General features: G+C 60.5%; 1 protein-coding gene across 1 annotated transcript in view; it reads left to right on the forward strand.

The window, feature by feature from the left end:
* The window catches only part of PRR12 (proline rich 12), a 42,575-nt gene extending 31,449 nt beyond the window's left edge, over positions 1–11,126 (forward strand). The window contains exons 17-21 of the mRNA XM_077789827.1: positions 4,425–4,550; positions 4,630–4,727; positions 7,737–7,865; positions 9,825–9,920; positions 10,718–11,126. Coding sequence (XP_077645953.1) covers positions 4,425–4,550; positions 4,630–4,727; positions 7,737–7,865; positions 9,825–9,920; positions 10,718–10,858 — 590 coding nt within the window. The 3' untranslated portion in view covers positions 10,859–11,126. The remainder of the gene's footprint in view (positions 1–4,424; positions 4,551–4,629; positions 4,728–7,736; positions 7,866–9,824; positions 9,921–10,717) is intronic.
* Positions 11,127–15,431: the final 4,305 nt, after the last annotated feature.

Below are 15,431 nucleotides of genomic sequence, written 5' to 3' on the forward strand. Positions count from 1 at the left end.
AATTTGGGGGGAATGCTGGAAATGGGGGGAAGGCCGGAATTTGGGGGGAATGCCGGAATTTGGGGGAATACCGGAATTTGGGGGGAATGCCGGAATTTGGGGGGAATGCCGGAATTTGGGGGGAGTGCTGGAATTTGGGGGGAATGCCGGAATTTGGGGGGTGTGCCGGAATTTGGGGGAATGCCGGAATTGGGGGGGAATGCCGGAATTGGGGGGAATGCCGGAATTTGGGGGGAATGCCGGAATTTGGGGGGAGTGCTGGAATTTGGGGGGAATGCTGGAAATGGGGGGAATGCTGGAATTTGGGGGGAAGGCCGGAAATGGGGGGAGTGCCAGAATTTGGGGGGTGTGCTGGAAATGGGGGGAATGCTGGAAATGGGGGGAGTGCCGGAATTTGGGGGGAATGCCGGAATTTGGGGGGAACGCCGGAATTTGGGGGGAATGCCGGAATTTGGGGGGAACGCCGGAATTTGGGGGGAATGCCGGAATTTGGGGGGAGTGCCGGAATTTGGGGGGAGTGCCGGAATTTGGGGGGAAGGCCGGAATTTGGGGGGAGTGCCGGAAATGGGGGGAATGCTGGAATTTGGGGGGAGTGCCAGAAATGGGGGGAGTGCCGGAATTTGGGGGGAGTGCCGGAATTTGGGGGGGAATGCCGAAATTTGGGGGGAATGCCGGAATTTGGGGGGAATGCCGGAATTTGGGGGAATGCTGGAATTTGGGGGGAACGCCGGAATTTGGGGGGAGTGCCGGAATTTGGGGGAATGCCCGAATCTGGGGGAATGCCGGAATTTGGGGGGAATGCCGGAAATGGGGGGAGTGCCGGAATTTGGGGGGAAATACTGAAATTTAGGGGGAAATACTGAAATTTGGGGGGAATGCCGGAATTTGGGGGGAATGCCGGAATTTGGGGGGAGTGCTGGAAATGGGGGGAGTGCCGGAATTTGGGGGGAAATACTGAAATTTAGGGGGAAATACTGAAATTTGGGGGGAATGCCGGAATTTGGGGGGAGTGCTGGAAATGGGGGGAGTGCCGGAAATGGGGGGAATGCCGGAATTTGGGGGGAGATACTGAAATTTGGGGGGGAATACCGGAATTTGGGGGGAGTGCCGGAATTTGGGGGGAGTGCTGGAATTTGGGGGGAGTGCAGGAAATGAGGGGAGTGCCGGAATTTGGGGGGAATGCCAGAATTTGGGGGGGAATGCTGGAATTTGGGGGGAAATACTGAAATTTGGGGGGAATGCCGGAATTTGGGGGGAGTGCCGGAATTTGGGGGAGAGATACTGAAATCTGGGGGGGAATACCGGAATCTGGGGGAAATACTGAAATTTGGGGGGGAATGCCAAAAATTGGGGGGGAAATACCGAAATTTGGGGGGAAACACCGAAATCTGGGGGGAAATACCAGAATTTGGGGGGAAATACTGAAATTTGGGGGAAAAGACCGAAATTTGGGGGGGAATACCGAAATTTGGGGGGAAATACTGAAATTTGGGGGGAAATACCGAAATTTGGGGGGAAATACTGAAATTTGGGGGGGAATGCCGGAATTTGGGGAGGGAATGCCGAAATTTGGGGGGGAATGCCGAAATTTGGGGGGAAATACTGAAATTTGGGGGGAAATACTGAAATCTGGGGGGAAATACCGAAATTTGGGGGGGGAAATTTGGGGGCAAACCGAAATTTGAGGGGGGAAATGGCATTTGAGGGGGGGAAACCAAAATCTGGGGGGAAACCAGAAATTTGGGGGGGAAACCGAAATTTGGGGAGGAACCTGGGATTTGGAGGTGGGAACCCAGAATTTGGAGGGGGGGAACCCAAAATTTGGGGGAGAATCCAAAATTTGTGGGAGAACCTGGGATTTGGAGGGGTAGAACTTGGGATTTTGGGGGGGAACCTGAAATTTGGGGAGGGAACCCAAATTTTGGACGGGGAATCCGGGATTTGGGGAAGGAACCCGAAATTTGCAGGGGAAATGGGATTTGGGGAGGGAACCCCAAATTTGGGGGGAAAAGTGGTTTTTTGGGGAGGAACCCAAAAATTTGGGGTTTGAAACCAAAATTTGGGGGGGAACCCTGAAATTTGGGGGTGGTAGAACGAAATTTGAGGGGCGAATTTGGAAATTTGGGGGGAGAACCTCAAAATTTGGAGCGGAGGAAACTCTAAATTTTTGGGGGGATCTGGGATTTTCCAGGGGGAACCCTGAAATTTGGGGGACGAAACCCAAAATTTTTGGGGGGATCTGGGATTTGGGGGGGAAACCAAAATGGGGGGGGGATCCCAAAATTCGGGTTTTGCGGGGGGATCCGGGATTTTGGGAGGGGAGGGGAACCCCAGATTGGCCCAAAATTTGGGGAGGGAACCCAAATTTTGGGGGGGGGCATCCCCGGAATTTGGTGGGGGGGGACGTGAAATTTGGGGAAGGAGCCCAAAATTTGGGTGGTGGGGTGGGGGAACCCAAAATTTGGAGGGGGAAGCCGGGATATGGGGAGGGGGGAAGCCAAAATTTTTGGGGAGTGAACCCCAAAATTTGGGGGAGGGCTCCTTTAGAATGGGGGCGTGTCTGTGAATTGTGGGCGGGGTTTTCTCTTAAAGGGCCAGCACTCCTTTAAAATGGGGCCGTGTCTGTGAATTTTGGGCGGGGTTTTCTCTTAAAGGGCCAGCACTCCTTTAAAATGGGGGCGTGTCTGTGAATTGTGGGCGGGGTTTTCTCTTAAAGGGCCAGCACTCCTTTAAAATGGGGGCGTGTCAGTGAATTGTGGGCGGGGTTTTCTCTTAAAGGGCCAGCACTCCTTTAAAATGGGGGCGTGTCTGTGAATTGTGGGCGGGGTTTTCTCCTCTCTTAAAGGGCCAGCGCTCCTTTAAAATGGGGCCATGTCAGTGAATTGTGGGCGGGGTTTTCTCCTCTCTTAAAGGGCCAGCGCACCTTTATACTGGGGCCATGTCAGTGAATTGTGGGTGGAGTTCCCCCCGTTTTTGGGGGGTGGGCGTGTTCTTTTGCCCCGCCCCTTAAAGGGCCAGCGCTCCTTTAAAATGGGGGCGTGTCTGTGAATTGTGGGCGGGGTTTTCTCCTCTCTTAAAGGGCCAGCGCTTATTTAGAACGGGGCGTGTCTGGGACTTGTGGGCGGGGTTTTTCCCTTTCTTAAAGGGGCCACGCACCTTTATAAAAGGGACCTGTCTGTGAATTGTGGGTGGGGTTTCCCCAATTTTGGGAGGTGGGCGTGTCTATCCACTCCTCCCCTTAAAGGGCCAGCACTCATTTAGAACAGGGCCGTGTCTGTGAATTGTGGGTGGGGTTTTCTCTTCTCTTAAAGGGCCAGCGCACCTTTATAACAGGGCCGTGTCTGGCACTTCTGGGCGGGGTTTCCCATTTTTGGGAGGTGGGCGTGTCCTTTTGCCCCGCCCCTTAAAGGGCCAGCGCTCTTTTAAAATGGGGGTGTGTCTGTGAATTGTGGGCGGGGTTTTCTCCTCTCTTAAAGGGCCAGCGATCATTTAGAACAGGGGTGTGTCTGTGAATTGTGGGCGGGGTTTTCCTCAATTTTGGGAGGTGGGCGTGTCCCTCCACTCCTCTCTTAAAGGGCCAGCGCTCCTTTAGAACAGGGCCATGTCTGTGAATTGTGGGCGGGGTTTTCTCCTCTCTTAAAGGGCCAGCGCTCTTTTAGAATGGGGGCGTGTCTGTGAATTGTGGACGGGGTTTTCTCTTCTCTTAAAGGGCCAGCGCTCCTTTAAAATGGGGCCATGTCAGTGACTTGTGGGCGGGGTTTTCTCCTCTCTTAAAGGGCCAGGGCTCTTTTAAAATGGGGGCGTGTCTGTGAATTGTGGGTGGGGTTTTCTCCTCTCTTAAAGGGCCAGCGCACCTTTAAAATGGGGGCGTGTCTGTGAATTGTGGGTGGGGCTTTCCTCAATTTTGGGAGGTGGGCGTGTCCCTCCACTCCTCCCCTTAAAGGGCCAGCGCTCCTTTAAAATGGGGGCGTGTCTGTGAATTGTGGGCGGGGCTTTCCTCAATTTTGGGAGGTGGGCGTGTCTCTCCACTCCTCCCCTTAAAGGGCCAGTGCTCTTTTAAAATGGGGGCGTGCCTGTGAATTGTGGGCGGGGTTTCCCGGTTTTTTGGGGGGTGGGCGTGTCCTTTTGCCCCACCCCTTAAAGGGCCAGCGCTCCTTTAAAATGGGGGCGTGTCTGTGAATTGTGGGTGGGGTTTTCTCTTCTCTTAAAGGGCCAGCGCTCCTTTAGAACAGGGCCATGTCAGTGAATTGTGGGCGGGGTTTCCCGGTTTTTTGGGGGGTGGGCGTGTCCTTTGCCCCGCCCCTTAAAGGGGCCACGCACCTTTATACCGGGGCCATGTCAGTGAATTGTGGGCGGGGTTTCCCGGTTTTTTGGGGGGTGGGCGTGTCCTTTGCCCCGCCCCTTAAAGGGGCCGTGTCGCGCAGAGCGGGCCCCGCCGGGGCGGGTGCTGAACACGCGGGCCATGAAGGAGATGTACCGCAGCTACGTGGAGATGCTGGTCAGCACCGCCCTGGACCCCGACATGATCCAGGCCCTGGAGGACACCAACGGTGAGCCCCGCCCCTCCCCCGCCCCGGGGACCCCCCCCCAAAAAAAAAAACCCCCCCTGACCCCCCCGTGCCCCCCCAGATGAGCTGTACCTGCCCCCCATGCGCAAGATCGACGGCATCCTCAACGACCACAAGAAGAAGGTGCTGAAGAGGGTGACCCTGAACCCCAGCCTGCAGGTCAGGGGGTCTGGGGGGTCCTGGGGGGGATCTGGGGGGGATCTGAGGGGTTTTGGGGGGGTTCTGTGGGGTTTGGGGGGTCCTAGGAGGGATCTGAGGGGTTTTGGGGGGTCCTGGGGGGGATCTGAGGGGTTTGGGGGGATCTGTGGGGTTTGGGGGGTCCTGGGGGGGATCTGAAGGGTTTTGGGGGGAATCTGAGGGGTTTTGGGGGGGATCTGAGGGGTTTTGGGGGGGATCTGAGGGGTTTTGGGGGGCATCTGGGGGTCCTGGGGGGGATCTGGGGGTCCTGGAGGGGATCTGTGGGGTTTGGGGGGATCTGGGGGGTTTGGGGGGTCCTGGGGGGGACCTGTGGGGTTTGGGGGGTCCTGGAGGGGATCTGAGGGGTTTGGGGGGGGGATCTGAGGGGTTTTGGGGGGGATCTGGGGGTCCTGGGGGGGATCTGGGGGTCCTGGAGGGGATCTGTGGGGTTTGGGGGGGATCTGGGGGGAATCTGAGGGGTTTGGGGGGGGATCTGAGGGGTTTGGGGGGTCCTGGGGGGGATCTGAGGGGTTTGGGGGGGGATCTGAGGGGTGTTGGGGGTCCTGGGGGGGATCTGAAGGGTTTTGGGGGGGATCTGTGGGGTTTTGGGGGGTCCTGGAAGGGGATCTGAGGGGTTTGGGGGGAATCTGAGGGGTTTTGGGGGGGTTCTGTGGGGTTTGGGGGGTCCTGGGAGGGGATCTGGGGGGTTTGGGGGGGATCTGAGGGGTTTGGGGGGAGATTTATGGGGTTTGGGGGTCTCCTGGAAGGAGTTCTGTGGGCTTGGGGAGGATTTGGGAGGAGATCTGTGGGATCTGGGGGTCCTGGGGGGCTTGGGGGGGACCTGTGGGGTCCTGGCAGGGATCTGTGGGGTCTGCAGAGGTTTTGGGGGGGTCTGTGGGGTTTGGGGGTGACCTGGGGAGCTCAGGTGACACCGGTGACCCCACGGTGACCCCCGTGCTCACCTGTGCTTGCTCACCTGTCCCAGGAGGCCCCGTGGTGACCCTGTGTCACCTGTGTCACACCTGTGTCACATCTGTGTGTCACACCTGTGTCACCTGTGTCACACCTGTGTCACCTGTGTCACACCTGTGTCACACCTGTGTGTCACACCTGTGTCACACCTGTGTGTCACACCTGTGTCACACCTGTGTCACCTGTGTGTCACCTGTCCCTCACCCACCTCTCACCTGTCCCCTGTGTCACCTGTGTCACCTGTACTGCCTGTCCCACCTCTCTCACCTGTCCCACCTGTCCCTCACCTGTCTCACCTGTGCTCACCTGAGCTCACCTGTCCACAGGAGGCGCAGCAGTGACCCAGGGGCACTCATCTGTGTCTTACCTGAGCTCACCTGTCTCTGACCCTCACCTCTCTCACCTGTCCCTCACCTGTCCACAGGAGGCGCTGCAGTGACCCTGTGGTGACCCCATGGTGACCCTGTGGCACTCACCTGTCTCACCTGTCCCCCCTGTCCCACAGGAGGCACTGTAGTGACCCTGTGGCACTCACCTGTCCCACCTGTCCCTCACCTGTCCCCCCTGTCCCCCCTCTCTCACCTGTCTCTCACCTGTCCCACCTGTCCCCCACCTGTCCCCCACCTGTCCCTCACCTGTCTCACCTGTCCCCCCTGTCCCACCTGTCCCTCACCTGTCCCCTCTGTCCCCTCTCTCTCACCTGTCCCACCTGTATCTCACCTGTCCCTCACCTGTCTCACCTGTCCCCCCCCTCCCACCTGTCCCACCCTCTCTCACCTGTCCCCCCTCTCTCACCTGTCTCACCTGTCCCACTTGTCTCCCTTCTCTCACCTGTCCCCCCCTCACCTGTCCCACCCGTCCCACCCGTCCCACCCTCTCTCACCTGTCCCCCCCCCCTCACCTGTCCCACCTGTCCCACTTGTCCCCCCTCTCTCACCTGTACCTCACCTGTCCCTCACCTGTCTCACCTGTCCCTCACCTGTCTCACCTGTCCCACCTGTATCTCACCTGTCCCACCTGTCTCACCTGTCCCCCCTGTCCCACTCTCTCTCACCTCTTTCCCCTGTCTCACCTGTCCCTCACCTGTCTCACCTCTCCCCCCTGTCTCACCTGTCCCCCCTGTCTCACCTGTCCCTCCTCTCTCCTCTCTCTCACCTGTCCCTCACCTGTCCCACCTGTCCCACCTGTCCCACCTGTCCCACCTGTCCCACCTGTCCCCCCTCTTTCCCCTGTCCCTCACCTGTCCCACCTGTCCCCCCTGTCCCTCACCTGTCCCTCACCTGTTCCCCCTCTCTCACCTCTCTCCTCTCTCACCTGTCCCACCTGTCCCCCCTCTCTCACCTGTCCCCCCTCTCTCACCTGTCCCCCCTGTCCCCCCTCACTCACCTGTCGCTCACCTGTCCCCCCTCACTCACCTGTCCCCCCTGTCCCCCCTCTCTCACCTGTCCCCCCTGTCCCCCCTCTCTCACCTGTCCCTCCTCACTCACCTGTCCCTCACCTGTCCCCCCTGTCCCCCCTCACTCACCTGTCGCTCACCTGTCCCCCCTCACTCACCTGTCCCCCCTGTCCCCCCTCTCTCACCTGTCCCCCCTGTCCCCCCTCTCTCACCTGTCCCTCCTCACTCACCTGTTCCCCACCTGTCCCACCTGTCCCACCTGTCCCCCCTCTCTCACCTGTCCCACCTGTCCCTCACCTGTCCCTCACCTGTCCCCCCTCTCTCACCTGTCCCTCACCTGTCCCTCACCTGTCCCTCACCTGTCCCACCTGTCTCCCCTCACTCACCTGTCCCTCACCTGTCCCCCCTGTTCCCCCTCTCTCACTTGTCCCCCCTGTCCCCCCTGTTTCCCCTGTCCCTCACCTGTCCCTCACCTGTCCCTCACCTGTCCCTCACCTGTCCCACCTGTCCCTCACCTGTCCCTCACCTGTCCCTCACCTGTCTCACCTGTCCCACCTGTCCCACCTGTCCCTCACCTGTCCCTAACCTGTGCCTCACCTGTCCCCCTGTCCCCCTGTCCGCAGGAGGCCCTGCACACCTTCCCGCAGCTCCACGCCGAGCCGGGCGAGTCGCTGGTGCGGCTGCGCCCGGGCGGGGACCCGTACAACCGCAAGACGCTGAGCAAGGTGAAGCGCAGCGTGGGCAAGCCGCAGGTACGGGCACGGGGGTCCCGGGGGGGTCGGGGGGTCCCGGGGGGGTTTGGGGGGTCACAGGTGGGGTCTGGGGGGTCCCAGGTGAGGTCCCAGTTGGGGTTTGGGGGGTCCCAGGTGGGGTTTGGGGGTCACAGGTGGGGTTTGGGGGGTCACAGGTGGGGTTTGGGGGGTCCCGGGTGGGGTTTGGGGGGTCCCAGGTGGGGTCTGGGGGGTCCCAGGTGAGGTCCCAGTTGGGGTTTGGGGGGTCCCAGGTGGGGTTTGGGGGTCACAGGTGGGGTTTGGGGGGTCCCAGGTGGGGTTTGGGGGGTCCCAGGTGGGGTTTGGGGGTCCCGGGGGGGTCTGGGGGTCCCAGGTGGGGTTTGGGGGGTCCCAGGTGGGGTTTGGGGGTCCCAGGGGGGTTTGGGGGGTCTCAGGGGGGGTTTGGGGGGTCACAGGTGGGGTCTGGGGGTCCCAGGTGGGGTTTGGGGGATCCCGGGTGGGGTTTGGGGGGTCACAGGTGGGGTCTGGGGGGTCTCAGGTGGGGTCTGGGGGGTCCCAGGTGGGGTTTGGGGGGTCACAGGTGAGATTTGGGGGATCCCGGGTGAGGTTTGGGGGGTCCCGGGTGAGGTTTGGGGGGTCCCGGGTGAGGTTTGGGGGGTCCCAGGTGGGGTTTGGGGAGTCCCAGGTGGGGTTTGGGGGTTCCAGGGGGGTTTGGGGGGTCCCAGGTGGGGTTTGGGGAGTCCCGGGTGGGGTTTGGGGGGTCCCAGGTGGGGTTTGGGGGGTCCCAGGTGGGGTTTGGGGAGTCCCGGGTGGGGTTTGGGGGGTCCCAGGTGGGGTTTGGGGGTTCCAGGGGGGTTTGGGGGGTCCCGGGGGGGTTTGGGGGGTCCCAGGTGAGGTTTGGGGAGTCCCAGGTGAGATTTGGGGGTCCCGGGGGAGTCTGGGGGGTCCCAGGTGGGGTCTGGGGGTCTCAGGGGGGGTTTGGGGGGTCCCGGGTGGGGTTTGGGGGGTCCCAGGTGGGGTTTGGGGGGTCCCAGGTGGGGTTTGGGGGGTCCCGGGTGGGGTTTGGGGGGTCCCAGGTGGGGTTTGGGGGTCTCAGGTAGGATTTTGGGGTTCCCGGGTAGGATTTTGGGGGTCCCAGGTGGGATTTTGGGGGTCCCGGGCGATTTGGGGGTCCCTGAGCCGGGTGATTCTGGGGTTCCTGGGTGGGATTTTGGGGGTCCCCGAGCCGGGTGATTTTGGGGGTCCCAGGTGGGATTTTGGGGTTCCCAGGTGATTTTGGGGTTCCCAGGTGGGATTTTGGGGATCCCGGGTGGGATTTTGGGGTCCCGGGCAATTTGGGGTCCCTGAGTCAGGTGATTTTGGGGCTCCCAGGTGTTTTTGGGGTTCCCAGGTGGGATTTTGGGGGTCCCAGGTGTTTTTGGGGGTCCCGGGTGATTTGGGGGTCCCGGGTGGGATTTTGGGGTCCCGGGTGGGATTTTGGGGGTCCCAGGTGGGATTTTGGGGTCCCGGGTGATTTGGGGGTCCCTGAGCCGGGTGGGATTTTGGTGGTCCCGGGTGTTTTTGGGGGTCCCAGGTAGGATTTTGGGGGTCCCGGGTGGGATTTTGGGGGTCCCGGGTGGGATTTTGGAGGTCCCAGGTGTTTTTGGGGGTCCCGGGTGGGATTTTGGTGGTCCCGGGTGGGATTTTGGGGTCCCGGGTGTTTTTGGGGGTCCCAGGTGTTTTTGGGGGTCCCGGGTGGGATTTTGGGGTCCTGGGTGATTTGGGGGTCCCTGAGCCAGGTGGGGTTTTGGGGTCCCAGGTAGGATTTTGGGGTTCTCGGGTAGGATTTTGGTGGTCCCGGGTGGGATTTTGGGGTCCCGGGTGTTTTTGGGGGTCCCGGGTGGGATTTTGGGGTCCCGGGTGATTTGGGGGTCCCTGAGCCGGGTAGGATTTTGGGGTCCCGGGTGTTTTTGGGGGTCCCTGAGCCGGGTGCCCCCGCAGGAGTTCAAGGTGGAGGTGGAGAAGTCCTTCCTGTACACGCTCTACCACTCCCTGCACCACTACAAGTACCACACCTTCCTGCGCTGCAAGGACGAGGTGAGACACCTGGGACACCTGGGGACACCTGGGGACACCTGGGACACCTGGGACACACCTGGGGACACACCTGGGGACACCTTGGGGACACCTGGGACACCTGGAGACACCTGGGGGGACGTGGGACACCTGGAGACACCTTGGGGACACCTGGGACACACCTGGGGGACACCTTGGGGACACCTGGGGGGACGTGGGACACCTGGAGACACCTGGGACACCTGGGGACACCAGGGACACCCCCCTGTCCCCCTGTGTCCCCCCCATGTTCCCTGCACCTTCCTGCGCTGCAAGGACGAGGTGAGACACCTGGGGGGACACCTGGGGGGACATGGGGACACCTGGGGGGACACACCTGGGGGGACATGGGGACACCTGGAGACACCTTGGGGACACCTGGGACACCTGGAGACACCTGGGGACACACCTGGGACACCTGGGGACACCTTGGGGACACACCTGGGGACACACCTGGGACACCTGGGCCACCTCTTGTCACCTGGGACACCCCCCTGTCCCCCCGTGTCCACCCATGTCCCCCCCATGTTCCCTGCACCTTCCTGTGCTGGAAGGACAAGGTGAGACACCTGGGGGGACGTGGGACACCTGGGGACACCTGGGACACCTCGGGGACACACCTGGGACACCTGGGGACACCTGGGACATCTGGGACACCTGGGCCATTCCCCACCCCGCTGGCCGCTCCGTGACTCAGTTTCCCCCGTCCCACTGACCATTCCCATCCCTCTGGCCACCCCGCTGGCCGCCCCGTGACTCAGTTTCCCCGTCCGGCGCAGACCACGGCCATCGAGGGCCGCGCCGAGGACCTGGGCCAGGAGGAGGTGGTGCAGCGCTGCATGCGCAACCAGCCGTGGCTCGAGCGCCTCTTCGACTCCTTCAGCGACCTGCTGGCCCAGGCGCGCGCCAAGTGCGCCTGAGCCCCGAAAACGGGGCGAGCCCCCCGAAAGCGGGACCTCGGAAACGGGGTGGCACCCCCGCAGCCGGACCCCGACAGCGGGACCCCCACGAACGGCGTGACGGCCCAAACCGGGACCCTGAAAACGGGGTGGCAACCCGGGAATGGGAGCCCCGAAACGGGGTGGCACCCCTGCAACGGGACTCCAAAAAATTGGGGTGACACCTCTAAAATGGGGTGGCACCGCCGGGAATGGGACCCCCGAAATGGGGTGGCACCCCCGGGAATGGGACTCCAAAAAATTGGGGTGACACCCCCAAAATGGGGTGGCGCCCCCGGGAATGGGACCCCCGAAATGGGGTGGCACCCCTGGGAATGGGAGCCCCAAAACGGGGTGGCACCCCTGGGAATGGGACCCCCGAAATGGGGTGGCACCGCCGGGAATGGGAGCCCCGAAACGGGGTGGCACCCCTGGCAACGGGACTCCAAAAAATTGGGTGACACCGCCGAAATGGGGTGGCACCGCCGGGAATGGGACCCCCGAAACGGGGTGGCACCCCTGCAACGGGACTCCAAAAAATTGGGGTGACACCCCCGAAATGGGGTGGCACCGCTGGGAATGGGACCCCCGAAATGGGGTGGCAACCCCAGAAACCAGACCCCAAAACAGGACCCTAAAAACGGGGTGACACCCCCGGAATGGGGACCCCTGCCTGGAAACGGGGTGAGACCCCCAGAACCGGACCCCAAACACGGCGCGACACCCCCAAACCGGGACCCCCGAAACGGGGTGACACTCCCAAAAGCGGGACCCCAAACACGAGGTGACACCCCTGGAAATGGGACCCCCAGTACAGGACCCCAAACACAGGGTGAGACCCCCCAAAACCGGGACCCCAAAAATGGGGTGACACCCCCAAAAACGGGACCCCGGAACAGACCCCGAAAACGGGACCCCCGAAACGGGGTGGCACCCATGGCAACGGGACTCCAAAAAATTGGGGTGACACCCCCAAAATACGACCCCAAAAACGGGACCCCCCCAATAACGGCGTGACACCCCCAAAAACGAGACCCCAAATACGGCGTGACACCCCTGGAATGGGACCCCAAAAACGGGGCCCCAAACACAGCGTGACACCCCCAAATTCGGGACCTCGGAAACGGAGTGACACCCCCAAAAACGGGACCCCAAAAACGCGTGACACCCCCAAAAGCGGGACCCTAAAAACGGGGTGAAACCCCCAAAAACAGGACCCCAAACATGGGGTGATACCCCTGGAAACGGGACCCCAAAAACGGGGTGACACCCCCGGAATCCAGGATGACACCCCTGGAACAGGGACCCCTGCTTGGAAACGGGGTGACACCCCCAAAACCGGGACCCCAAAAACGGGCTGACACCCCCAAAAAATGGAGACACCCCAAAAATGGGGAACCCCCCTCCCCAAAAACGGGGTGACACCCCCAGGACGAGGACTGGACCTCCCGCCACGGGGACGGAGCTGCCGGGTGGGGACACCTGGACACCCCCAGTGGGGCACCCCAAAATCGGGGACACCCCCAGAAAATGGAGACACCCCAAAAATGGGGAAACCCCCCCGAAAAACGGGGTGACACCCCCCAAAAACCGGGGTGACACCCCCAGAATGGTGGGGGGACAAGGGTGGAGCCTCCGCCACGGGGATGGGGACACCAATTTGGGGGGGGGGGCACCCCAAAATACGGGGGACCCCCTCCCCAAAATAATTGGGGGCCATCCCAAAAGCTCCTCAAAATGGGGGGGGGGGCATTTTTGGGGTGAGGATTGAAGCTCCTGCAGTGGGGATGGAATTGGGGACCCCCCGCAGGGCACCCCGAAATACAGCGGGGGGTCCCCAAAATGGGGGAGGGTCCCCAAAAATGGGGGGGGGGCACACCCAAATGAGGGGGAGCGGGACAGACACCCCCCCCCAGGATCAGGGGTGGGAGGGCACCCCAAAAATGGGGACACCCCAAAAATGGGGACACCCCAAAAAACGGGGACAGCTCTGGGGGGACCCCCCCCAAAAATTGGGGGACACCTCCCGCTAAAAAACCGCACCCCAAAAAATTTGGGGATCCCACCCCAGAACTGGGGGGGTACCCCCATTTTTGGGACCCCCCCCCAAATCACCGCGGCAGGGTCTGGGTGTCCCCCTCCCCTTTTTCTCCGGGGTTTGGGGGGGCTCTGGCCATCGGCAGAGGCACCGAGACCCCCCCCCAAAAAAAAAACGGGGTGTCCCGAACCCCCCCAAAAAAACCGGGGTGTCCCGAGCCCCCCAAAAGGGGGGTCCCCCCAAAAACGCCCCCCCGGCGGAGACCCCCCCCTATTTATATATATGTATAAAAGTCTATTAGCAGCCCCCTCTCTCCGCCTGGGGGGGGTCCCTGATTTTGGGGGGGGGTCCCAAATTTTTTTGGGGGGGGGTCCCCAACATCTGTGTCCCCCCTTGGGGTCCCCCTCAATCCCAGGCAGCCAACAGGGTTTTTTTGGTTTTTTTTGGGGGGGGGTCCCCCAAAATTTGCCCCCCTCCAGCCGGGACCACCCCTCGCCCCCTCGGGGGGAGCCTGTACATAAATTTTGGGGGGGGGGGGTTCAAATTTGGGGGGGGGGGGGCTCTGCCAAGGGGTGGGGGAGGGGTCCCCAAAATCATCAACCCCCCCCCAAAAAATCCCCCCCCCCCCTCGCCGACCTATTTATTGCCAAGTTGCCCCCCCCGGATGAATTTGGGGGAAAAGGGGGAGGGGAAACCCCCCTCCCCCCCTCGGATGAATTTTGGGGGTGCGGGGACCCCCCTCGCCCCCCTCCCCCACCCCAAAATTTTGGGGATTTTTGGGGGGGGGGCTGTAAATAGTGTACATGTCAAAGTCTATGTATCATATTGTATTTGCCCCCCCCCCAAATTTACCCCCCCAGGGGCGCATCCACCCCCCTCCCCCCCCCCAAATTTGCCCCTCCTGGGTGGGGTCGAATTTCCCCTCCCCCCCCCAATTACCAACACAAAACCCCTCCCCCACCTCGAGGGGGGGTCTTTACCCCTCCCCCCCCCAAATTTTGGGGGGGGGGCTTCGTTCCTTTCCCACGCCCCCTCCCCATTTTTTTTGTTCATTTCGGGGTTTTTTTTTAATTATTATTATTATAATTATTATTATTATTATTATATCTATTGGGGCCCCTCCCCCCCCACCCAGCCCTTCCCCCCTCCCCTCCCCCCCGAGGGGTTTTGGGGGGGGGAGGGGCCCCCCGGGACCCCCCCCCAATTTTCTACGGTGTTATCGTGACGGGCGTGTCGTGGGTGTGGCCGAGACCTTTTTATCGTTCCCCGGCTCCCGAGTGTTTTTGGGGCGAAAAAAGGGGAATTTGGGGCTGGGGGGTTGGGAAAAAGGGAATTGGGGTGAAAAAAGGGAATTAGGGGGGAAAAAAGGGGAATTTAGGGGGGAAAAAGGGGAATTTAGGGGGGAAAAAGGGGAATTTAGGGGGGAAAAAAGGGGAATTTGGGGGAAAAAAAGGGGAATTTGGGGGGAAAAAAGGGAATTAGGGGGGAAAAAAAGGGGAATTAGGGGGGAAAAAAGGGGAATTTGGGGGGAAAAAAGGGGAATTAGGGGGGGAAAAAGGGGAATTTGGGGGAAAAAAGGGGAATTTGGGGGGGAAAAAAGGGGAATTTGGGGGGGAAAAAGGGGAATTTAGGGGGAAAAAAGGGAATTAGGGGGGAAAAAAGGGGAATTTGGGGGGAAAAAAGGGGAATTTGGGGGGAAAAAAGGGGAATTTGGGGGGAAAAAAGGGGAATTAGGGGGAAAAAAGGGGAATTTGGGGGGGAAAAAGGGAATTTGGGGGGAAAAAGGGAAATTTGGGGGAAAAAAAGGGGAATTTGGGGGGGGAAAGGGGAATTTGGGGGGGGGGTTGGGAAAAGGGGAACTTAGGGGGAAAAAAGGGAATTAGGGGGGAAAAAAGGGGAATTTGGGGCTGGGGGGCGGAAAAAGGGGAATTTAGGGGGGAAAAAAAGGGGAATTGGGGGAAAAAGGGAAATTTGGGGGGGGAAAAGGGGAATTTGGGGCTGGGGGGTGGAAAGAGGAATTTGGGGCTGGGGGTGGGTGGTTTTGGGGGAAAAAAGGGGAAATTTGTGGGGAAAAAGGGAAATTTGGGGGGGAAAAAGGAGAATTTGGGGAGAAAAGAGGGGAATTGGGGGGAAAAAGGGGAATTTGGGGCTGGGGGTTTAGGAAAAAGGGAATTTGGGGCGAAAAAAGCGGAATTAGGGGGAAAAAAGCGGAATTTGGGGCTGGGGGTTTGGGAAAAAAGGGGAATTTGGGGAGAAAAAAGGGGAATTTGGGTGGGAAAAAGGGGAATTAGGGGGGTAAAAAGGGGAATTTGGGGAGGAAAAAGGAGAATTTGGGGCGAAAAAAGTGGAATTTGGGGCTGGGAGGGCACGAGGTTTTGGGGGGGGAAAGGGAATTTGAAGGGAAAAAAGGGAATTTTGAGCGAAAAAAGCAGAATTTGGGGCTGGGGGGCGGAAAGGCTGGGGGTGGGAGGTTTTGGGGAAAAAAAGGGGAAATTTGGGGGGAAAAAAAGGAGAATT

The sequence above is a fragment of the Lonchura striata genome, chromosome 38 (assembly GCF_046129695.1).
Source record: "Lonchura striata isolate bLonStr1 chromosome 38, bLonStr1.mat, whole genome shotgun sequence".
In the NCBI taxonomy this organism is placed as follows: Eukaryota; Metazoa; Chordata; class Aves; order Passeriformes; family Estrildidae; genus Lonchura; species Lonchura striata.